Source organism: Aulonocara stuartgranti (assembly GCF_965226115.1).
Source record: "Aulonocara stuartgranti genome assembly, chromosome: 3".
Classification (NCBI taxonomy): domain Eukaryota; kingdom Metazoa; phylum Chordata; class Actinopteri; order Cichliformes; family Cichlidae; genus Aulonocara; species Aulonocara stuartgranti.
The window spans coordinates 76,258,221-76,283,640 of record NC_138941.1 but is presented as its reverse complement, the minus strand read 5'-3'; the positions used below and the strand labels follow the sequence as shown (position 1 = coordinate 76,283,640).

The window sequence follows — 25,420 nt, the reverse complement described above, 5'->3', positions numbered from 1 at the left end:
GAGTGTGATGATTTTGAGCCAGAACGTGTTTTTACAAGGTAAACACAGCAGGACGATCAGTCTGAACAGTACTTACATGGTGTTGTTTAAAAACCCTCGTGATAAATTACAAGTTAATACACTAGCTAGACAAATATACCCAGGACGTGTGCAATACTTTTTGGAAAGTTTTGAAGAAGCTACAAGAGAGCCACACGGATATTTATTGATAGATTTAACCCCCACCTGTCCAGAGCAACTAAGACTGAGAACAGGGATACTACCCTCAGAAAAGCTGTGTGTTTTCTTGCCCAGGAAAAAATAATAGAAACAATGTCTGTAAGAATGAGAAGAAACTTTGCTTTACTGAAAACACTAACCACAAGCTCCCCTAAAATCCGTAAGGTTATTTTACAACAGTGCTCGCCCGATTTTATTCAGTCTGTTTGTGAGATTTGTATGAATCTTTTAAAAGGAAATATTCCAGTCACACAGTGTCAGCATAAGAAGTTGAGACGGTATAGAGAGAAGATCAGAGAGATGGCCAGCAGACGGGACAGTGTTAGGAAGAAAAGGAAGCTAATGAGTCAAAAGGGGGGTTTCCTGTTACCTCTTCTCACAACAGTTTTACCCATTGTGGCAGACTTAGCTATTGGGGCAATTCGCAAATAAAAATGCAGAAAATGTATCTGATCTCACCTGAGCAGATCAAACGCTTAAATGAAACACATGCAAATGCTTCTCGAGTGAATATCAGAGAGAAGGCGGAGGATGATCTGGATAGTCAAATGAGACAAGTACTGGAGACTCAAGGTCTAGCACCAGATGAGAAAATTAAAAAGTATAATATGCTTTTACAAAAGTATCTGGTGCTTGAGAGACAGAAAGCAGATGAAACCAGAGAGATAACACTAAGAATCCCCAGAGAGCGTAAAGGGAGTGAGAGTGAGAGATCCGATGAATATCATCAGGAAGAAAGCGCAGAGGGGGGAAAGAGGGGAAGTGTGAATAAGGTTTTACACGATGTTTTAACCCACATAAATCCACGTTCAAAGAGAAACACTGAATATCTAATGCGTAGAATATTAGCATCAAAAGGTCACATCGGATGGAGTGAGGAGGGCGAATTGATGCATAGAGAAAAGCCCATTGTAGGTAGTCAAATGTTGGACCTGATGAAATTTTTAGCAAGTCCCCGTGCAAGTGTAAAACCCATAGGCTGGAGCTCGCTCGCGCGAATGTTGGCGGATGTAAAAATACCCCTATCAACTATTGGAAACTTATCAGCTAGAAGAGAAATAGCAGCGTTAAAAGGAGAAACAGGAGAATACCACACATCATCTGAGGATGATGTTATTGTTAAGAAAAAAAAGAAGAAGAAAAGCAAGAGCATCACACCATCTTGGGTGTATTTCTGATGTAATCAAAAACCAAAAAATAAAACCTTATTGTTTTTAAAAGTTAATTGTTTCTCATGTTTTTATATAACAAATAAGCACAATACACCACTTTTTTTTCCGAAAGAAAACGTTTGATAGTTTTATTGAAATATTTTTAGCACAAATGACAATCATTAAAAGCTTTCAGAGAACACGAAGTTTGATTAAAATTGCTAGCATTACATATTAATACACATCTGATAAATCGTTTTACAAAACACGAGACCATGCTATCATTTTTGATTTGGTCAGAGCTATATAAAGCAAGTACATCCTCATAACTCTTTCCACGCGATTTGTTAGCCAGAAAAAATATGCAGTGCTGGCCACATACAGTCGAGAGTGTGGCTTGTAGCTGTCTTTGATGAAAAGATACTCGTTTAGCATGCTTTTTCAGAAATGTTACAATACTTTTCGGGTAAAAAAGATAATCTGGTGGGAATCCAAACGAATCGTAAAAACTAGCATCTCCATCTTCATCTAAAGTAATAGCCAGCCAGTGAGTTCCAGGTTTGTTCCTCGGATCTGTATTTATGATCATATATGTAGGTCGTTTAAACGAGCGTTTGAGTAATGTTAATAATTCATCTTCTGCATAAACTCCAAAAAAACTATCGCCCACTAACAGTCTCATAATACTTTCCAATTGGTGATTGTTCATGATTCAATTAAAAAAAAAAAAAAAAAAAGTGAAACCTTAGTAATAATCAACCAAAACTTGTCTTTTGGAATTGATCTCGAGAATGGAATCATAACAAGCATAAACGATCAGTGTCGTTGTGTGAGGTAGTGGCACTCTGAAGCGCATTTCAAGTCTCAAGTTGCCATTTATCACAGGTGACAAGGCCTGATTGTCATCTGAAGGATTCATATTGAACACAAACAGTGTATATCCTTGTTCAAACTCCTGTCTGTCAATGCACAAGGACAAATCTTTCAGGTTTCTCCCGGTAGCAGTGTACAGGCTGTAAAACTCTCTTACGGATTGATTTTCAGCAAAATTGGGTTGAAACGCTTTGGCTGGTATTTGCTTACTTTCATGACACAGAGCCAAAAACTCTAGATTGTTGTGCTGGAAATTGAAAGGGCATAAATCATATCGACCTGTAAAAGCCTCATGGTTAACCATGCCTATGACCAGGTAACGGGGAAGTGAGCCCAGAAACAGATTCTCATGATGTGATATCCGTGAGTTCTCGGGTATTGAAAATGTTTTTACATTAATCCGGGAGATGGGATACAATGCATTCGCATGCATGAGAGCGGAGGCGTGGCCAACACGGACAGCGGGGGACACCGTGACTTTCCTTACGAACAATGATGCCCCAACAATATTGAGATGGTAATTGGAATTTTCAGGCGCCATGAGGGTGAAAGCATCGTTTGCTCTTGTGAGTTTAATCCGTAGATCCACATTATTTAGTAAGAGTTTTTCGCAGAAAAATATGTCCGAATGTAGCGGACCGATCACATGGAACTCTCGCGAGCGTTCACTGTAAACTGCCCTCCGGACTAAGCCCCTATTCGGCCCGTTATTGATAACATGGGAGTCGTGTGAGCCAGCAGTATCTTTGTAAAACAGACCTGCAGTAAATTGAGTTTTCAGAGTTTCTTCTGAGTAATTTAAATATGTTTCAATTATGGCTCTATATGCATGTGTCGAACTCGCTTGTGAAATCAGTCTGTCGCCCAATGTGACGTCACACTGACTGAAGATGGTGTTTAAAGGGTAATTTATAATTCCAACATTAGCGTCTGCTGCAATATTGCTACCATCATGGTTTGTTATTTTCATTCTTAAACTGAGCAGTGTATCATTCAGATCTAAGTAATGCAAGCCATTTCCGGGGACATAAAATTCCAGAGGTCCCCGATCTGTGAGCGCTGTTACTGGTAGAATTTCTGAATAACATTTGTCCTCGATAGACATCTGAGTGAGTGGGGCTGTAAAAATATCTAACTCACTCAAGGTGCATTCGTTTGATCTCTCGTGAAGTAAAGACATTGCTGTTTTGCTTCTTAGTTGATGTTGTTTTTAGAATATATCAGTCTTGCGTCCTGTCCGTCTGACGGTTTTCCCACTCTGTCTCTTTTTCACCGTTTTCCTGCGCTTTTTAAACTCTCTCAACCTCTGACCTGGGGGCCGCTTCAAGGGTCTGCGCGAAATTAGGGTCAGCCCCGAACCCTCTTGCTGTTCTGGTGTGTTCGACCGAGTTAAATTTGAGAGTGATGAGGTGACAATATCAGAAGCAAAACCTTTGACAGCAGATTTGAGGTGAGGCTTTGCGATGCTCACACCCCTCTTTATGAACGGGGTTACAAATCTAAACAATTTAGAGAAAATAGACGCTATTCCGCGCCCGTAAATTACAGGCGCACCTGAAAATCCGGGCAGACCGTTACCAGCCTGCGTTTGATAATACCCTATAAATCTATTATTATCCTTTTTTTTTTTTTTTTTTTTGTTATGAGTTATGCAAGATCCTTGACAGGCCGGAAATGTAGCTTTACTATCGTTTTACCGTAGGTAAAGTTTACAGGCTCGTTCTGATCGGTTTTGATTTCAATATGGATATTTTCAATTTGTCTTCGTGCAACTGGAATATAGTCTGGTTTGTTAAAAGATAGGGTCACGATATCTCCGTAATTGCCCTCTATTTTCACAGTACGCAGTAGCGGGGAGTAGCTATCACCCACGAGCTGTAAGGCAGCTATATCAGAATAACAGAATAGATGATAACAGCCAGCCTTTATATCTGAAGGATATGGGGCAAATTTGCGCTCAAATCGTTGCCATACACCTGCTGGTACACCAAGCATATATGCGAGAGGCGGAAAAAACCTTAGTTGATATATTCCCCCAGCTGTGAATTCAAACTTTTTAACAATGGGATGATATTTTAGATAAATATCAGAGCCGATACGCCTCAGGCAGGCCTCAATCTCAGCTCTCAAAGTTTCAGCATGCTCATAAAACCCGGCGCGTATTTTGGTTTTAACCACGTTATCAGGCTCAGCATCACCCTTTCTCCTACATTCAAAATAAGCCTTATCATTAGGGAGATTAAGCCATGTATAGGGATATGAAATTTCAGTGAGAGCAACCTCCCATGCCCCATCGAGATTGAGATGCTGGGCGAGATCCACACGGAAACAGCTGCTGGTGTTAGTTTTAAATACATTCAAACTTGCATTTAATGGAAGCGTGACATAAAAACCCTGCGACCTGACAGTCATTGCTGACCCGTTACCAAGGTTACCAAGGTGCGTGTGTGGTCCGAAGTTTGTTATGCGATGGTTTTAAGCTCACTGGCTTTAACCCAGCTATTAAATTTCTCAGGCCAGCTCCTCCATTTGACCAGGAAATAAACCTGTCCCCTCTGTTTACGTTTTGAGAGAATTTTCTCTATGTGATAGAGCTTATCCTTGACAAGAGTGATTTTCTGCAGCTCATGCTCATAAAAACTACCGATAATTTCTTCCCCGTCATAATCTTTGATTTTATAAACGGGAGGATCTCTAGGTATGCATTGGTCAATAGTAAACACCTCGCTTGTGAATGTTTGCTCATACCGCTTATCAAACACACCTCTGACTTTAGAGAGCCTAACGTGATCACCTTTTTTAAATTTCATGGGGTTTTTTCTACAGCGAGAAGAGGTGCCATACAGGTTTTGAAATACTAAGGCTGTGTTGTCTGAATTTACTTGATTCGGGGTCATTTTTATGGAACGATGGTAACTACTGTTATAGCTGTCTAATAAATCTTGTAACACATCGATATATCTACGTGTATTTGCAGCAGTGAAATATCTATACATTTTACTTTTAAGAGTTCTATTAAACCTTTCACAAACTGATGCTTTTAGATCGCTCCCTGTAGCAAAATGATTTATACCATACTTTTTCATTAAAGATTGAAAACTGGAATTAAAAAATTCCTTACCGCTATCTGTTTGGAGTTTTTGTGGGATTTGGCCATGTTTCAAGACAGATTCAAATGCCTTAGTGACTTGAACGCCTGTTTTGTTTTTCAAGATTCTTGCATAAGCTTTTTTAGAGAAAACATCTATAACTGTAAGTAAATATTGATAGCCATCATTATGCTCGGCTAACGCTCTCATATCACAAAGGTCTGCTTGGTATTGATTAAGAGGTCTGGGGACAAACACACGGTTTCTCGGAAAGCGCAGGCGTGCAGCTCGGTGTAAGGTGTAAGCGTCTTGTCCAGAGAGGAATTTCAGTGCTGTTTGCGCGTTAATCTTTGTACCAGTTTCATCCTGTATGCTTTTAATCAATTTTTCCACACCACAAAAGCTACCAGGGTGAGCTGGGTCATAATATGCACGTTTCAATAGATTCTGCTCTGCCATGTGTGATCTTTCAAGTTATGTTTAACTATGGTTTTATTTCATTATGAGCGGCTAGTTTTATGTCATGTAACGAGTTTGCAAATATATTTTTTATTTGATATAATTAATAACATTATAGTTTGTTTCTTTTCTAGTGAAAAAAAATAATTAGTTTGATTTACTGCAACGCTTTTCCAAAAAAGTTTTATTTGATGTAATGGTTTTCCACAAACTATTTAATCTGATGTCATGGAAGCAAGAGATTTGAATGGGTGCGAAACAAATAACAAGATTGATTGTTGCAATGCTTTTCCAAAAAAGTTTTATTTCAGGTAATGGTTTTCAACAAACTATTTAATCTGATGTAATGAACAAAACAATAAACATGAACAAGAAAAGTTATAAAAACTAACAGAGAAAAACATTTAAAAGTAAAAAATAAGAAAAATAAAAAAACATGTTAAGAAAAATAAATGGTAAAAGAGGGAGAGAAGAAAAAACGATTACTAGGGGAGCCAAAGGGAGTATTTGTCATATAGTACTTTATCAATTGTGGTCCGGGTAACTTCTGTAATGCTTGAGTCAATTTCTAACAGTGCGGTCTCTATATCACGGGCATCTCGGAGTTCAAAGAGATATGCTTGGGCCACACCTCTGACTTGAGCCGCTGGTGGTGAAAAACCCTCTAACCGCAAAATTTGTAATAATGTGTTGGTGAAATGTCCATTCCATAATCTTCTGCTGAGTTCATCATAGTACTTGAAAAAGTAATATTTTTCCAGTGGGAAAAGACATGAATGTCGTCTTTGTGAGGGATGTGACACCTCACATCCTTGACAGACATCTTGTCTGTGTTTCTGGAGCAAGGAGTTAACGAGGTACTTTACAGTCAATTTTATAAGTTCAAAAACAGCAGTAGGGAGTAGAGTCGCGGCCTCATCGTTGTCTGCGGGCGAAGGCTCGTTGTCTTCAGACTCTCGGAAAAGAGCCCGGTGTAGCGAGATCCATTGGCGGAGTGGGTGGCGGTGTAGCGAGATCCATTGGCGGAGTGGGTGGTGGTGTAGAAGCAGCTGATGGTCGGAGGGATGATGGAGATAGAGAGCTGAGGGGTCCAAAGCTGTGGTTAGTCATGGTTGTTTTAAGTAGTGGATGAGAGAGCGATTGCGGTTTTTAAGGGTTAGGGTTAGGAGAAGGCGGGGTAAGGGGGGACCGGAAGTGGGGGTGGGGGTATGTTGACCGTGGCGGGTTATTTCCAACCATCACCAGCTCAGTTGTACTTTTACTCATTTTGAACAGGTTTAATATTGTCGCATTGTTCTCGGCCATCATGTTGAGCCAGTGCTGAGTCGGAATCCGAAGCAATGTGCTGAAAACCCCGGACTGGGAGTTTGTAAGGTCGATCACAAAATCATCTGTGCAAGCTTGCTCGCATGTTTGTCGACTAACTCTACATACCCATCTGCAAAATGGAGTGCTCTTGGTCTCCCACTGGGTGTATGTGACGGTTTTGGTCACCGTGTTTTCAGTCCGGAGTCGTTTGTGTTCTTGGGTGAATGGAGGGAACGAGTATTCCTCTTTGAAAACCCGATGCGTCTGTGTTTGCTGGTCTCTGGTTCGCGGTTGCTGAGAGCTGGTTTCCCGCACGCTTCTCTCTATTTCAGGGGTGGTAATGAGTGTAATAACCGCCCAGTCAGAGCTAGTAAAAGCGATCCGCGGTGTTAGCGGACCAAAACTTTCACCGGCTTTGAGCTGATAGAAAAAGATTTCACTCTGTGGTAGGCTGAAGGCATAACCCCAAAACCTGCCATTGTTGAGGCTGAATCTTTGCTCCAAACGGTTGGCCGCTGCTGTTGGCTGCACTCTGCAGAGATGTAGTCTTCTGAGTTCAGACGCCGTGGCGGAAGCTCTGTAGCAGTTTACAGGAGTTTGAGAAAGCACCGTTAGGTTGGTAGGTCTCACGGCCATGCTTCTTTGTGAAAAAAGAGAAAACTTGCTTGTTTTTTCTGAGAGAGAAAAAAACAGTTAAATTTAAGCTGAAATGTTAGATTATTTATCCTGAATGCCAGTAAGTGAATTAACCTATGGCTGAGAAGGTAAATCGAGCCTGGAGCGGATTGGCTAACCGGGGTGCAAAGGGAGCGGTGCAAGGGTTATGTGATTGGCAGCGGGGCGCAGTGAGGCGGAGTTGGTCTAAGGGGGGAATTTTCAAACGAGGTAAGCAGCGCATTCGGGGTCTGAGCGCGGAGCGAACAAGCAGGAAAAATTGTGCTCTGCAAGAAGTTGTGGATCGGAGATTAAGAGCGAGGTAGAACTTAGAGTGTGGGTTGAATTTTAGAGCTTGCTAGTAAGAGGGAAGTTTTTGAAGAAAAAAGAGTAAGGAGCTTTCCCAATGTTTTTGGATTATAGCGCTTTTTTTTTTTTGGGAATAGAGGGGTAGCTAACAAGTTATTCTAGGGTTTTGGAGAAATCGCGGAGAATTTTTTTTTAAAGGAGTTTTGGCTTTGTTTGGCTGAGCATGAAGGGAGCCGCGGGGCGCTGAATTTGAGAAAAAAGACTAAGGATTTTTTCAGGATTTCCCCTGTTATCGAATATAAGGTTTTGGGAATAGAGGGGGCACCCTAACAAGTTATTGTAGGGTTTTGGAGAAAACGCGGAGGGTTTTTTAAGGAGTTTTCCCTGCTTATGTTTCTAAGGAGGGTTAGGGGATCGCGAGTTTTTTCTGAGTATGAGTTTTATTCTAAATCTACAAATGCATATAAATCGAAATAAAGTTTTCCCCCAAGGCATGCAGCATGTGTTTGTGGCCATACTGAACGTTACAAAAGCACAAGTTTAACTAAACAATTTTAATATGGTTTAATACATTTTTAAACACATGAGCACGGAGCCCGAGAGAGCACGGTCCGGAGACACGGGCGCGCCCCCGCGCGCCCAGACACACAGCCTCGGGCGCGCGCGGGCGCGCGCACACACTCATACTGTCCCGCCACCAGATGGCGTTTTTTGAGCATAAAAAAATAAAAATAAAAATTTAATTGCTTAAAGAAATAAAAGAATGCTATTTTGATATATAAGAAACTTTCTAAATAATCAATTATATTTTTATGAATATCATATTTTTATTACTTAATTACTTCCTACTTCCGGAGCTCATGAATAATTAATGACCTGTCAGTTTGACGAAAGGGGTATAATATCACTCTCTTGTGTGGTATACAAGCTAACACCAGTAGAGGGCACCACCCCATGTTGTTTGTGTGTGTGTGTAACTCTTGGAAATAAAGGAGGAAAATATAACAGTTTGAAAGTGCAGGCAGATAGAAAGAGGCGAGTAGCCTGGGCAGGGTAGAAGTGGATACAGCTGTGGGTAATGAGAAAAGATGAAAAGAATGATTAACAACTTTTTCATTAAGTCCTAATCCATCTGAAATTCATAGCCAGTGCTCTGACACGGAGCCATCACCTTTTCAGGTTATGTCTAACACTGGTCCGGAAGAAGCATCAAATAATGAGCCAGATGCGACCGACTCTGAGCCAGAGCCCACTGACAGAAAAGTGAGTAAGTGTATACGAGACAAGGGGAAGCAAAGCCAGACCAACTAAACACAGGACAGAGACTATCAAAGTAAAACAGGAAAAACAACAACAGGTATGCGGAGACACGAGCTTGACACAAGACCTCAGACATTGCAAGAGGGAGGGAACACACGGGCAGACAGAGGAAGCACAGAACCAAAACCCAAAGAACTTAAAAAGTCTAAACCCAAATACATCATCAGAATAAACCAGAACATAAAATCATAATAATGATGAACACAAAATGCTGGGTCAAATGTCCCAGGACACTTGCTGTGCCTTCTTTCTGCCTCACCACCATGGGAAGCAGAGCTTTCAGTTGCTTTGCCTCAGCTGTGTGTAAACCAGCTGTGGAACTCTGTGGAACTCTCTACTCCCAGATATAACAAACATTCCCCCCATTCCCCCCACATTCTCCCCCAGTTTACATCTCAACTACTAACCCATCTGTTCAAATCTACATATTAACTGTGAAATTTGTTTATTTTATTGTGTAATTAATTTGATTTTTGTTGTTCTTCATTGTCATTGTTGTATTACGCATTTTATTCCATTATTAATAGTCCATGGGTGTCTTGATAGGTGCTTTTAAATAAAATGTATTATTATTATTATTATTATTATTATTATTGTTATTATTATTATTCCTCCATATAGATTTTTAAAGGGCACAAAGAAAAATAACATAAACATAAACAGCATAAAGTGCCCATTGGAAGATGTATTGGGGATCTTGGCTCAAGAGTTGGGAGTTCGCCTTGTAATTGGAAGGTTGCTGGTTCGAGCCCCGGCTTGGACAGTCTCGGTCGTTGTGTCCTTGGGCAAGACACTTCACCCGTTGCCTACTGGTGGTGGTCAGAGGGCCCGGTGGCACCAGTGTCCGGCAGCCTCGCCTCTGTCAGTGGGTGGATGACTGGATGTGTAAAGCGCTTTGGGGTCCTTAGTCAAATGACCCAGGACCCTGACAATCCTTTTTGCAGAGCTCTGCTCCAAATAAAGAACTTTGTCCTGACAAGATTGTTAGTAAATCATTAACAAACCAATATTGTCTGTTTGGACAGCAATTTTCAAAAACAAGTGAACATGTAAAATTGCGGTTTTAAGCGATGCAGTTGAAAAAATTGGGTGCACCTCACTTTTGGGCTGGTGTACCTAAGAAAAAAAGGTTAGGTGCACCAGTGCAACCATAGCAAAAACTTAGTCTTGAGCTGTGATCTAGCTACAGTCCCCTGTATGTTTATTTATTAATCAGATATAGCTAGCTCTGGATTCAGCTGTTCTAATGTTAAAAGAGAAAATTTCTAGTTTTAAAAGGGCAATGTTTTAATGGGATTTGTGTTTACATCTCTTTCTATTTCCTATAGAGGAGAAGCTTTCCAAGGTGCGGTCAGCCTTTGTTTGGAGGGTATCAACAGAACTCCTTAAACAGCTCCTTGAGGCCCTTGTAAGTGATGGTGTTTTAAATGAATTGGAGAAAGAATCGATACTGGAGAAGAACCCTGTCAGAGCAGATAAGGCACGCTGCTTCATTGACACAGTGAAGAAGAAAGGGGACAAAGCCTGCAGGATAATGATCAGACATCTTCAGACTGTAGATCTCTCTCTTTTCTATCAGCTACGTTTATACTCTGATCCATCTGTTCAGCAAGGTGAGTTCACTTTTTGTGTAAAAATGTTTTCTTTGCATGATTTGTTGAGATGTGAGAGTGTATAACCTCAGAATTCAATTTAAGAAAAAGCAGACAACAGGAGCTCAATTCTACAGCATACATAATAGACTATTGTCTATACCTAGTAACTTCAGGTGTACCCCGTATGTCAGTCTTAGGCCCTCTTCTCTTCCTAATTTACATCCTCCTTCTTGGTATAATTTTCCATAAATTTGATCTTAATTTTCTCTGTTTTGCTGATGACACCCAGTTATATCTCTCCTGCAGGCCTGATTCCTCTCTCCCACCTTCTTCCCTTAAAGAATGTTTATCCAAATTAAATTTCTGGTTCAGCTCTAATTTCCTTAAGCTTAATGAAGATCAAACTAAAATACTCCTTATTGGCACTTAATTTAACCTATTGAAGGCAAATCATTTCTCACTCACTATTGATAACTCCAGTTTTCCCCTCACCTCAGGTTAAGAGCCTTGGTGTCATCCTAGACAGTTCACTATCCTTTAAATCTCACATCAATAATCTCACATTCTGCCTATTTCCATCTACGCAACTTTAAAAGAATACCTCCTACTCTTTTCACCCAGTCTACGTCCATTCTTGTTCATAGTCTTGTTACCTCCTATAAAAATTCCTTCATAACCTTCAACTGGTTCAAAACTCCACTGCCCGCATTATTACCAGAACCCCCTCTTACTAGCACATCACGTCCGTTCTTCAGGAACTTCATTGGCTGCCTGAGAAATTCTGGATTGTGTACAAGCTTCTTCTGCTCACCTAAAAGGCCCTTCATAACCTTGCTCCTCCTTACCTTTCTGACCTGTTAAGCACTACCTCTTCTGCCCACTCACTTCAATCCTCTTCCTCCATCCAGCTTGCTGTGCCTTCTTTCTGCCTCACCACCATGGGAAGCAGAGCTTTCAGTTGCTTTGCCGTTTATTTTTTCTTGATCACAAGGTTTAAAACTACTTTAAAAAAGAACAGAAACACACAAAACTAAATCTGCCAGAGTGCCTGTTTTGGGTCAGTTTGGTGGTCACAAGTCCGGATAAAGAAGGAGGGTTGAAATTGTGACATTAAAAAAGCAATACTTGCTAAAATAAATGTGATTTTTCCAAAGGCATTTAGGGTGTTTTTTAATCAGTTTTTCTCTTTCACAATGTCATTTCTCTCTCTAACAGTGTCTGTTACAATGATACAGGCATGACCAATGATGCAAATTAGGCAATGATTTCATTTAGCGACTTCTAGCGACTTTTAGGACAGCCAATAGCAATTTTCCTTACTGAGTTGGCAACACTGGACTTTAACAGCAGGGTGGTACAGTTAAAATTTGTAAGATTTCTTCATTATTATAATTTCAGATCTGGACAGAATTTTTACAAAAAATATAATATATGTAAAATGGTAAATTAAAAACAGAAGAAAAAGAAATAAACATTTTTTTCCGCTATTTTAAATGATTTGTTCAGAGACTCTTCAAAGTTGTCAGCATCATCTTAAATCCAAGCTGAAGAAGAAGTTCCAGTGTGTGTTTGAGGGGATCGCTAAAGCAGGAAACCCAACCCTCCTGAATAAGATCTACACAGAGCTCTACATCACAGAGGGAGGGACTGCAGAGGTCAATGATGAACATGAGGTCAGACAGATTGAAACAGCATCCAGGAAAACCGACAGATCAGAAACAACAATCAGACAAGAAGACATCTTTAAAGACATACCTGGAAGGGATGAACCAATCAGAACAGTGCTGACAAAGGGAGTGGCTGGCATTGGGAAAACAGTCTTAACACAGAAATACACCCTGGACTGGGCTGAAGACAAAGCCAACCAGCACATCCAGTTCATATTTCCATTCAGTTTCAGAGAGCTGAATGTGCTGAAAGAGGAAAAGTTCAGCTTGGTGGAACTTGTTCATCACTTCTTTACTGAAACCAAAGAAGCAGGAATCTGCAGCTTTGAAGACTTCCAGGTTGTGTTCATCTTTGATGGTCTGGATGAGTGTCGACTTCCTCTGGACTTCCACAAAACTACAATCCTAACTGACCCTAGAAAGTCCACCTCAGTGGATGTGCTGCTGATAAACCTCATCAGGGGGGGACTCCTTCCTTTTGCTCGCCTCTGGATAACCACACGACCTGCAGCAGCTGATCAGATCCCTCCAAAGTGTGTTTCTATGGTGACAGAGATCAGAGGGTTCATTGACCCACAGAAGGAGGAGTACTTCAGGAAGAGATTCAGGGATGAGGAGCAGGCCAGCAGGATCATCTCACACATCAAGACATCACGAAGCCTCCACATCATGTGCCACATCCCAGTCTTCTGCTGGATCACTGCTACAGTTCTGGAGGATGTGCTGGAAACAAGAGAGGGAGGAGAGCTGCCCAAGACCCTGACTGAGATGTACATCCACTTCCTGGTGGTTCAGGCCAAGGTGAAGAAGGTCAAGTATGATGGAGGAGCTGAGACAGATCCACACTGGAGTCCAGAGAGCAGGAAGATGATTGAGTCTCTGGGAAAACTGGCTTTTGATCAGCTGCAGAAAGGAAACCTGATCTTCTATGAATCAGACCTGACAGAGTGTGGCATCGATATCAGAGCAGCCTCAGTGTGCTCAGGAGTGTTCACACAGATCTTTAAAGAGGAAAGAGGACTGTACCAGGACAAGGTGTTCTGCTTCATCCATCTGAGTGTTCAGGAGTTTCTGGCTGCTCTTCATGTCCATCTGACCTTCATCAACTCTGGACTCAATCTGCTGGAAGGACAACAAACAACCTCTATGTGGTCCAAATTATCTGAAAAACAAAAATCAGTAGAATCTGCAGAGTACCATTTCTACCAGAGTGCTGTGGACAAGGCCTTACAGAGTCCAAATGGACACCTCGACTTGTTCCTCCGCTTCCTCCTGGGTCTTTCACTGCAGGCCAATCAGACTCTCCTACGAGGTCTGATGACACAGACAGGAAGTAGATCACAGACCAATCAGGAAACAGTTCAGTACATCAAGAAGAAGCTCAGTCAAAATATGTCTGCAGAGAAAAGCATCAATCTGTTCCACTGTTTGAATGAACTGAATGATCGTTCTCTAGTGGAGGAGATCCAACAGTCCCTAAGATCAGGAAGTCTCTCCACAGATGAACTGTCTCCTGCTCAGTGGTCAGCTCTGGTCTTCATCTTACTGTCATCAGAAAAAGATCTGGATGAGTTTGACCTGAAGAAATACTCTGCTTCAGAGAAGGCTCTTCTGAGGCTGCTGCCAGTGGTCAAAGCCTCCAACAAAGCTCTGTAAGTAAATATGTCTTTGTACCTTCATTCTTAAAATCATGTTCCTACAAAAAAAAAAACCCAAAAAACAAACAAACAGTGTCCTCATTTCCAGGAACCTAGTTTTGTTTCAAAACATAAAAAAAAATGTTGTTAGCCCTATGACAGACTGGCGACCTGTCCAGGGTGTACCCTGGCTCTCGCCCTAAGACAGTTGGAGGGCAGCACAGTTTTACGGTGGTTAGAACTGTTGCCTCCCAGGAAGAAGGTCCTGAATTCAATTTCACTATCAGGTTCAGTTCTTTCTGTGTTGAGTTTGCTTGGTCTCCCCGTGTTTTCGTGGGTTCTCTCCGGGTACTCCAGCTTCCTCCCACAGACCAAAGACATGAACTAAGTGGGGGTTAATTGGAATCTACAGGCTTTACAGGCTTCTTTTAGAATTCTAAACCAAATGGTGGAGGAGCCTATGATGACTGGCTGCTGCCCTTCAGGATGTTTTATGAAATCAAAAAGAAAATGACAGAAAATGAAATGAGTCTCAACCAAATCCAGCATGTGATAAATTATTTATAACTAGATTTATACTAATCACAGATATTAGAATTAATAAAGTGACCAACAGTACTTTAGTAACTGTAGTACCCACACGCCCATGTCAGCAGACTCTGAACTAATGTCACTAAAACTACCTGCTCTTCACTCCATTTAGATATGTTGGTATAATTGTGTTTCTACAAATTTAAAGTGTTTTTCTTCTCCGGCATTTAAATTGTATGTATTTTTTAGTTAATTATACATTGTACTGTACACAGACTTATTATATTGATTATTATTGTCACAAATATTGTTTGGTTTTGTGCTTGTTTGTTTTTTTCAGGTTGAGCAGTTGTAACCTGTCAGAGAGAGGCTGTGAACGTTTGTTATCACTCATCAGCTCCCAGTCCTGCAGTCTGAGAGAGCTGGACCTAAGTACCAACAGCCTGAAGCATTCAGCAGTAAAGCTTCTGTCGAATGCAGTGGAGAGTCCGCACGCCAAACTGAATATTCTGAGGTCAGATCAATTTTTTTTGGTTTGTTTATTTCTTTGTTTGTTTGCTTTTTTGTTTTTATCAACTGACAAAATTAACCTATCCAACAATTTAGCCAGTAAAAGTTAACTTTATCCATTTATTGTTGTTTCTTAGCATTTTCAATCATTTCTAAGTTAAAGAGTTTTACTAACCTGTTCAGTTCAAGATAAGAGGATTCTTTAAAATACAGGATTAGTTATTGAACCCTGATCCCACTTTAACAACAGTCTCATGTTTTTATTTTCAGACTCAACGTCTGTGAACTCTCATTGGAAAACTGTGAAGCTCTGTCCTCAGTTCTCAGCTCTCGATCCTCTTGTCTGAGGGAGCTGGACCTGAGTATCAAAAACCTGCAGGATTCAGAAGTGAAGCTTCTGTCTGCTGGACTTCAAAGTTTAAACTGTAAACTGAATGCACTGAGGTTAAAGCAAATGACTTTTTTTAAAAACAATTAAGTAATTTATCCAAGTTCATGCATATGACGATGTATGTTAAGTTTAAAAAAAAAAGATGAGATATACAATTCTGAAATATATTAACAATCTTTACATGAGTATTTGTCTTGTTTTGTTTTTTTCAGACTGAGTGGCTGTAACCTCTCAGAGACAAGCTGTGAAGCTCTGTCCTCAGTTCACACTTCTCAGTCCTCTAATCTGAGAAAGCTCGACCTGAGTAATTCTGACCTGCAGGATTCAGCAGTGAAGCTTCTTTCTGCTGGAATAAAGAGGTCACATTGTACAGTGGAAACTCTCAGGTCAGGATTCAAGCTTTTCCACAGATGCTCATTTAAAATGTGATTCATATTATTGCATAAGCAGGTAACCTTTAAAGAGCTGTCAAGTGAACATGTATTTACATTTGAGTGGATTATTAGACACTGAAATACAGTGTAAAACTTTTCATAATCATGTGTTTGTTTGTTTAAAAAAAGGAATTCACTGGCTAATTTAGAGATTTAGGCCTCGTTTGTGCCCAAAATATATAAATGTGATTTCTTTGGGAATAAAATGTCCAAATTACATGTTTTAGTGTCTATTGGGCATTAATGAAATTATTATGTCTTTAATGACATCACATTTCGATATTTAGGGGGTTACTGGTGTTATTGCTTCACTGTTTGTGTCTTCCTTGCAAAGAAAAATCTTGAATTTTACAATCATATTTTAAAAGCTATTTTCTCAAAAAAAGATTTGTATCTGACTCTCTGAGTCAAACGTCGTCACTTCAGCAGGACTAAAATTCAAATCTTCCAGCATGATTCCTATGATTCTATGTTATGCAGGTTTTTCACAGAGCTGTTGGATATATTATAATTAGATTTTTTGAAGATTTCCATCCTGAAAATATAATCAAATTTACTATGACTGTCTGGAAAACAAGACTGTCACTTCAATCTTCACCACAGGGCACTGTTGCCTGCATCGTCCACATCTTATTGAATCCTCTCTTAGCTCAAAACATGTGTCAGTGATTTGTCCGCCAGATAAAACCCAATTTTGGGGTTAAAAATATGAATACAAGTGTTAACCCAACTGACTAAAAAACAAACCAAGGCAATGTTTATACAACAAAAGTATGATTTTGAATTTTGTTTTACTTATATATTTATTTTAAATTGTACAGTATATTACCAGTACCTTAAAAATCCATTGTCCAGAAGCAGGTGTGATAATATTAAAATACAGAAAATAAAATTAAAAGTAGTGTAAAATTAAACATCATGGTTCTCGTCACTAAGTTTTTAAGTCAACATCTTATATAATATCAAAATATGCAATTGAAAATTTATTTTTACATATTAAGTGATTAAAATCGTGTTCAGAGTTTTTGTCAACACCATCAAGTAAAAAAAAAAAATCAGGAATTATTGTGGGTAGCTTACACTCTGGGGACCCTTTTACCAGTTCCTGTTTGATACATATGCCATGAGGTCACTGCTGTCATAATTTTTTTGTTTTTATTTCATTTATGGTATACCTTTCTGATAAAACTCTGTGTCACAACCATAGTGCATCAACACCAAAGTTGATGTAATGCAATATTTAATTATTTTTATGTAAAAGGAGTTTCATTTAGGTAGATTGCAGAGGCCATAAGCATCTGATGAAAAACAAGATGGCTTCTGTCAGAAAAACATGTGTTATGAGAGAAAGTAGGGTATTTTGTCAGCACCATCAGATGTCAACACCATCAGGATTTTTGTCTGACGGTGTTGACCCTTTTTCTAATGGTGTTGACAAATGCCACAAAAGTTTGCTAGTCATCAATTATATTAAGTTCTTTTTTATTAATAATTCAGTCATATTACTTACTGTGTATTTTACTGATATTTCTACTTTACAGGTGTGTCGAATATTATCGAATTTGACCCATCTTGAATCTCATTGTTTATGTATACATTATTAACCCTTTAAGACCTACCATAGAACCAAGTCCGCCAGAGCTTATATTATATTTTTACATGCTGTGGTGCCATTTTTGGGAGCATTTCAAGTTGCTATACATCAATACAATCAGTATAGCCCAAATTTTAATAATATGTATGCATTAAGTGCATAGAAATTACATAAATTGCAAGAAAGTGCAATAAACTACAAATATTTTTTAAATCGTTTTTCTTTTTTTTTAACATATATTTCTAGTTAGAGAAATTTAAGAGGCTTATCCCTCAAAACTGTAAATACAAAAAAGTTGCACAAAATAGTTTCCCACCACAGGAAATTTATTTTGAGTGTCTTCATAGTTTTATTTTTGAAATACACCAATTTCTATACACTGCAGGAAAAACGGAAAATAAATATTATAGTGCAAATTTGCAAAAAAGCAGCATATGCATGAAAATAAACTATTTCCAGCAGTGCAATATGAGTCCTAAGCATCCCAGAAACGACACAGAAAGTCCAACATAACTATTAAAAACACAAGTATAGGCTCATGAGGCCCCGATGGTAAAAAACTACATTTCCGCAAAATGACATCACTTCCGATTTCAGGCAGTGCTGGTCTGATGGTTGGCTCTCTCTCTAATATTGTGGAGTGTTAACGTACACTGTTAAACAATTTGAGATGACTGTTGTTGTCTGTTGGGAATTTTCACTTATAAACAAGTTAAATTAAATTTAATGGCTGGAAATGGATAGATGTTATTGTATCTGACCAACAGAAAATCACTGTTCACATATGGATTGTTGTTGTGTGTGTCTGCAGTCTTTCAGGCTGTCTGATCACAAAAGAAGGCTGTACTTCTCTGGCCTCAGCTCTGAGCTCCAACCCCTCCCATCTGAGAGAGCTGGACCTGAGATACAATCATCCAGGGCACTCAGGCATAAAGCTGCTGTCGGCTGGATTGAAGGATCCAGGCTGGACACTGGACACTCTCAGGTATGGAGAGAATGTCTGATAGAGGAGGAAGAACTGGAAACATTTCCTGTATCCTTCACTCACTTCCTTTTTGTTTCCAGCAGGTGAGACATGAACAGTCACACATGCAAGACAGACACACTAGTCTAGCCCGGATAGTACATGGATATTTATCTCCAAGGAGTGTGTTTGCAGGAACATTTATGATAACTCATAAATCATGTTGAGAATTTAATTAAAATTAAAACTACAGTTAGGTCCATAAATATTTTGACAGAGACAACATTTTTAAATTTTGGTTACTACAGGGAATTTTAAATAAAAAAAACTGAGATGTAGTTGAAGTTCAGACTTTCAGCTTGTGCTCAGTAGGTTGAACAAAAAGATAAAAATGTGAGGAACTAAAGCATTTTCTTAACAAAATCACTTAATTTCTGGGGCGCTTAAGTAATTGCACGAATTAACCCTCTGGGGTCGCCGGACGCGCCGGCGCATCAAAATCACATGACCAATTTAAGATGACACAGCTACAAAATGCATCGAGTCAAAGTCTCCATTTCAACTTGGGGTTAAAAGTGGGGACTTCAAACTACATACCACTTTTAGAATTGTGTCGATGGGCCACGTAAAACCAGAGTTATGATAAGAAATACACATGATATTTTTTTCTGAAAAAAACAGTGGTGTTTACAGCGGGAAGAATGGTAAAACGGTGTTTTCTACAGACAGCACTAGCAAACACTCTCCGTTTGTGAGTGAAAAAAGAAAAAACACCCCTTCCCTATTGGTGTTAGAGTTTACCATGTTAGCCAATTGCAAAAATGATATAGCAACATGTGACATTTGGTTGTTTAGGGAGAAGGGGGAGTTTTTAGGAGCAACACCCGCGACGGAAAGCGGGCGAGCGAAAGAAAGAGAGAGAGAGAGTTTTCATATGTGAGACATTAGTGACGTTTAGCGTGTTTGGAGGCTGTAGTTAGTGTGTTGTGTAGTTATTGTTTTGTTTTGTTTGTCAGTTATACTGCTGAGTGTCACATTTGCTCAAAAAAAAATCCATCAAAGGCAGATTCCAGTGTAAACGCTGTTCCCACATGGAAAACTTTCAGGTGTTCTTCGATGCAGAACACCTGACTGTCTAGCATACTCCCTACAGTTGAAAATTACTTTCCGCTTTCTTTCTTTTCCTCTTATTTATTTCTTTTTGTCTACTTAGTTAGTTTATTTAGTTTATACTTCTTGTGTTGTCGAGAAATTTTTATCCATGTTTGGACTAGAAACTCTTTGTAAAACTACTGAAATGACCACGACGCCACACTGCCCCTTTGTCTATAGCCGGGACCTGCTGCTGGGACTAAGACAGCATAGCCATGCCGGTGTTCAGCATGAGACCTCCGCGTTGATCAAGATCAACTGCGGCTGCAGAGCTGGGAAAACACGAAGACTGAGGAGGAAAAGATTCCGTCCTGCTCTCCCATCAGTAGTGACCTGCAATGTCAGATCGCTGATTAATAAAATGGAAGAGATCGCAACGCTAACAAGGACAGAGAAAGTTTTCTGAGAATGCAGTGTTATATGTTTCACGCAGACATGGCTGCACAAAAACATCCCGGACCAGGTGGTGGATATAAACAGATTTACATGTGTGAGAGCAGTCAGGGACCCAGGCAGCAGCGAGAAGAATAGGGGAGGAGGATTCAGTCTTTATGTTAACAACTGCTGGTGTTCCCCCAGTCACGTTATCATGAGGATGGCTGTGTGTAACAAACAAGTCGAACTGTTAGCAGTCGGTCTTCAACCATATTATTTACCGGGGGAGTTTTCCCTCATTATCGTCATTGTTTACATCATCCCTGACGCCAATGTGGCGCAGGCATATGATGTCATCAGCTCTGTGACAGCGGACCTACTAAATCGTAGTCCCTCTGCGTTTATGGCTATAACGGGTGATTTTAACCACACAAACCTCTCCACTGTTCTACCTACATTCAAGCAGTATGTGAACTGCAATACAAGAGACAATAAAACACTAGACGTGTTTAATGCCAATGCTACTGAGGCATACACCTCCAGCCCTCTCCCTCCTCTGGGCAGGGCTGATCACAACCCAGTCTACCTCCAGCCCCTTTACAGACCTGCCATTCAGAGACAACCTGCAGCCATAAAAACCATTACAACATGGACAAGGGAGTAGGAAGAGACTCTGCAGGGATGCTTTGAGTCAACGGACTGGGATGTTCTTTGTGATTCTCATCAAGACAATATTGACAAGGCCCTCAGGTGCTGTGCTTCCCAGCTGTCTGGAGTTCTACAACGCATCTTCAACATGAGTCTGGAAATGCAGAGAGTCCCATCACTCTGGAAGACTTCCTACCTGGTTCCTGTCCCTAAAAAGATCAACCCGTCGACCCTCGGTGACTACAGGCCTGTGGCTCTGACCTCACATGTCATGAAGACGCTAGAGAGACTCATCCTGAAACATGTGCGTCTGCTCGTGGAGCCCTGGCTGGACCCCCTGCAGTTTGATTATCAACCTCGTATCGGTGTGGAGGATGCCATCATCTACCTGCTGGACCAGGCTTATTCTCATCCAGACATTGTTGGGAGCACTGTGAGGGTCATGTTATTTGACTTCTCTAGTGCTTTTAACACGATCAGACCATCACTGCTGGGGAATAAGCTCACAAGTGGACGCCCCACTGGTAGGTTGGATTACAGACTATTTAACAAGTCGACCACAGTATGTACGACTGAAGAGCTGCCGCTCAGATAACATCCTGAGCAGCACAGGGGCGCCGCAGGGGATGGTGCTATCACCCTTCCTCTTCACCCTCTACACATCTGACTTCAGGTACCAATCTCAGTCATGTCATCTGCAGAAATTCTCGGATGACTCTGCCATTGTGGGCTTTATCAGGGATGGACAGGAGGAGGAGTACAGGAGTGTGGAGAACAGCTTTGTCAAGTGGTGTGAGCTTAACCACCTACAACTTAACATCACAAAGACAAAAGAACTGATTATGGACTTTAGGAAGCAGGCTCCTCCTTCTAACCCTGTCACCATCAGAGGGGCTGATGTGGAGATTGTTGAGGACTACCGGTACCTGGGGGTACACTTGGACTGTAAACTGGACTGGACCAAGAACACCAATGCTATCTTCAAAAAAGGGCAGAGCCGGCTTTTTCTACTGAGTCAACTCAGGTCCTTCAATGTTGATAGGAAAATGCTGACCAAGTTCTATCACTCGGTGTTGGAGAGTGTTGTGTTTTTTGCAGCTGTGTGCTGGGGAAGTGGGGTGAAGACAGCTGATGTCAACAGGCTGAACAAACTGATTAAAAATGCTGTTTCTGTCCTGGGTGTCAGATTTAACAACCTGGAGGAGGTGTCTGAGAGGAGAATGCTAAAAAAAGCTTCTTTCTATCATGGACAATGCACCCAATGCACGCCCCCATGATGGACCATTGGAGCAAACACAGCAAAAGACTCATTGCCCCAAAATGCAGAATTGACCGCAACAGTAAATCCTTTGTGCCGGTGGCAATAAGACTGTATAACTCTTCCTCACTCTCTAGGTGATTTTCCTGAGACGATTACCAATGTTATTCTTTTCCTTTTCAGAGCATGCAATATTACCCAACAGTAGCTTATTGAATATTGAATATTTGTTTCATCCCCCCATCAAACGCTGCTACTTCCTTTATTCTATTGCGCAATACTATGTCACTTTCTAGAATCACCTGCACTGAGAGTTAAGTCATTTATTCTCCAGGATACAGTCATTTATATTACTTCGTTAGAGATATTTTTTTAATACTTTATCTTTATTGATTTTCATCTTATTTTACATACAGAACTAAAGAGGGCAAGGGAAACCAACACATTCACATATGTTCACATATTCCAAAATACACAACGCCTTGTTTTACTTACAGATATTACACAGGTGCATGTCCCATTCAAACAAATTTGCAGCTGTCCCTCTGCATCACAGAGGTATCAGTTTCTAGTCTCTTGACGTATAACAATCCCATCGGTCCCAAAGTCTCTCTCCTTTCTCCTTCTGTAGCCGCAGTGAAAGGGTAATCAGTTCCATATGATGAATTGTGTTAATAATGTCTATGACCAGCTTCCGTGTGGGGGGGCTTGTCTGTAACCAACACTTAGTAATTGCCTTTTTGCACGCAATCATAATTATTTTCAGTAAGTATGAGTCTCTGTTTTTTATATCCTCAGGGATATTCTCAAGGTACATGGTACTAAAGGAGAAGTCCAGTGTTACTTCCAGCACATCCATCACCATTTGTTTAATCTCCTCCCAAAAGGTCTTCAGTTTAGGGCATGACCAGAAGACATGGAAGCAACCTGCAGCGACCTCCCCGCACTCCCATGAAGCGCCTGAACCACTTATTTTGGATTTCTGCTTTGGTGTGATGAAGAATCTAATTAAATTCTTCCATCCAAAATCTCGCCATGTTAAAGAATTTGTGGTAGATAACACATTCTTCCACATCCGCAACCAATCTTCCTCTGAGATAGTTATACCTGCTTCTTTTTCCCATCGATGACTGACATATCTTGTTGAGGTCGTTTTTATGGCTGTAAAACTTCTATATATTTTGCCTATAGTACCTCTTATAATGTTCTCACCCTAAGCATCCATAAATATTTGGATCACCCCACTAGCATCTGCGTCAAGCATTCTAATTTCCTTCCGGAAGAAGCTCTGAACCTGTAGGTAACGATAAAAATCTTCCCTGCCGATCTCGTAAATCTGACACGTCCTCAAAATTGATCAGCTCCCCATGCTTAACTATCTTACAGATTGCAGTGATTCCATGCCTGGACCACTCCCTGAATTTATGGTCTAACAATGCTGGAAGGAAGCGTGGGAGATACGCTGGCCATCCCAGCAACCCTATTTCCCTATTAAGACCAAAAATTTTAATCACATCTGCCCATTTTTTCAGGGAAAAACTTACACATAAATTTTGCACCTGATATGCCTGTGGCAAACTCTCAAGAGACCCCAGAACAGACTGTATTGGGAAATCCATCAAAGAAAGCTCAATGTCCTTCCATTTTGCCTCAAACTTAGAGTTACACCAGCACACTAGAGGTCTGATCTGGGCTGCCAGATAGTAATCCTCAAAGCACGGTAGAGCCATGCCTCCCCACTCACCAGGCAGCTGCATTGTTGCATATTTCACTCTCGGCCTTTTATTACCCCATATGAATCTTGAGCAATGCATATCCCATCCCTAAATTGTTTTTCTGGAACCTCAACTGGAAGTGTTCTCCTGTTGTTGCCTCCTGAGTCTCCATGATAATAGCCTAGCAGCTTCGGTCCTGCCTCATACCACCGTTGTCTATTATATTTTATTTTTTTTTCAATTTCCTCACTTAAAATTTTGTGGATCTCCTGTTTAACCAGCCTCAACTACTCCAATACCTGGGGGCACCTTGTAACGGTGTGCAGTTGTTCCAATTTTTCCAAATTTTCCTGGAAATCTGACAGCTTTTTTGCTCTCACCTTCTTTAGGACTGCACATTTTGCAATAATTTTACCCCTAAGGTATGCCTTAGCCACATCCCATAAAATTGTAGGATTAACTGTTCGATTGTCATTGAGTTATAAATATGTTTGTAACTCCTGTCCCATTTCTCTTTTAAACGAGTCATTATTTAACAGACCTGTGTTAAGCCTCCATAAGGTGTTTTTGGGGCTAGCTTTAAACCCAATCTTCATAGTTAATCCCGAATGATCAGATAAATCTCTCTGTCCTATTATACAATCCTTCACTCTGTGGAGATCTTTACTAAAAGTAAAGAAATAATCAATCCTCGAGTACATATCATGTCTCGCTGAATAAAATGTAAATTTGCGTTCATGTTTGTGTAAATATCTCCATATATCTATAAGCCCCAACTCAGATAACATTGTTTTTACTTGTTTCTCTAATTTAGTTCCCCTCCGGTCTCGGCTAGTTGTATCCCATTTTGGATGGAGAAGTTAATTGAAATCTCCTGCACATATACATGTACCAACACTTTCTGCGGCAATAAGACTGAATATCTCCTTAAAGAACCCTGTACTACTACCAGGGGGTGCATATATATTACACAGCGTGACGTCTTCCTGTTCCATTTTCCCTTTCACCAACACAAATCTTCCCTCTTTATGTTCTCCAGAAAACTCAAAACCAACCTTGTTCGGTATCAGAATGGCCACTCCTCTTTTTTTGCCAGATCTATGTGAGGCATAATAAATATTTTTGAATCCCATTCTCTTCCATTTCTCATGTTTCCAACTTATTTTCCTGCACCAACATAACAATACTCAGAACACATAATAAACACACATGAACAAAGACAGAACTTGTCTTAACCAAATAAACCAGGTCTTCCATAAGAGAGGTTTTTTTCTCTCTCCTCTCAGTCTGGGGGAAATGCCACAGTGTGGGGCCCCTCTTGTTTCATATTTTAAAGGAAAAAGGGAAACTAAAAAACAAAAACAACAAACATATGAGTCACCTGCATTGGACCCTCACCACTCTATGATCAAAGGGAGATCGACGTGCCATATTCCATCACGGCCAGGGGAGGAGGCCATCCAACCATATACCCCCCTGTATTGATCAGCAGCCCGGTGCACCTGTTGTTCCGTTGGTCTTATGTTCATCTTAACAGCGAAACGGGGCGGGTGGGGCACAGGTGTTA

General features: G+C 40.5%; 1 protein-coding gene across 2 annotated transcripts in view; it reads left to right on the top strand.

The window, feature by feature from the left end:
• The window catches only part of LOC309703472 (protein NLRC3-like), a 59,854-nt gene that overhangs the window by 22,864 nt on the left and 11,570 nt on the right, over positions 1–25,420 (top strand). The window contains exons 6-11 of one of the 2 annotated variants that reach the window (XM_082528318.1): positions 10,711–10,995; positions 12,484–14,296; positions 15,153–15,326; positions 15,593–15,766; positions 15,926–16,099; positions 18,553–18,726. In XM_082528318.1, coding sequence (XP_082384444.1) covers positions 10,711–10,995; positions 12,484–14,296; positions 15,153–15,326; positions 15,593–15,766; positions 15,926–16,099; positions 18,553–18,726 — 2,794 coding nt within the window. The remainder of the gene's footprint in view (positions 1–10,710; positions 10,996–12,483; positions 14,297–15,152; positions 15,327–15,592; positions 15,767–15,925; positions 16,100–18,552; positions 18,727–25,420) is intronic. The other variant, XM_082528319.1, reaches the window with a different exon arrangement.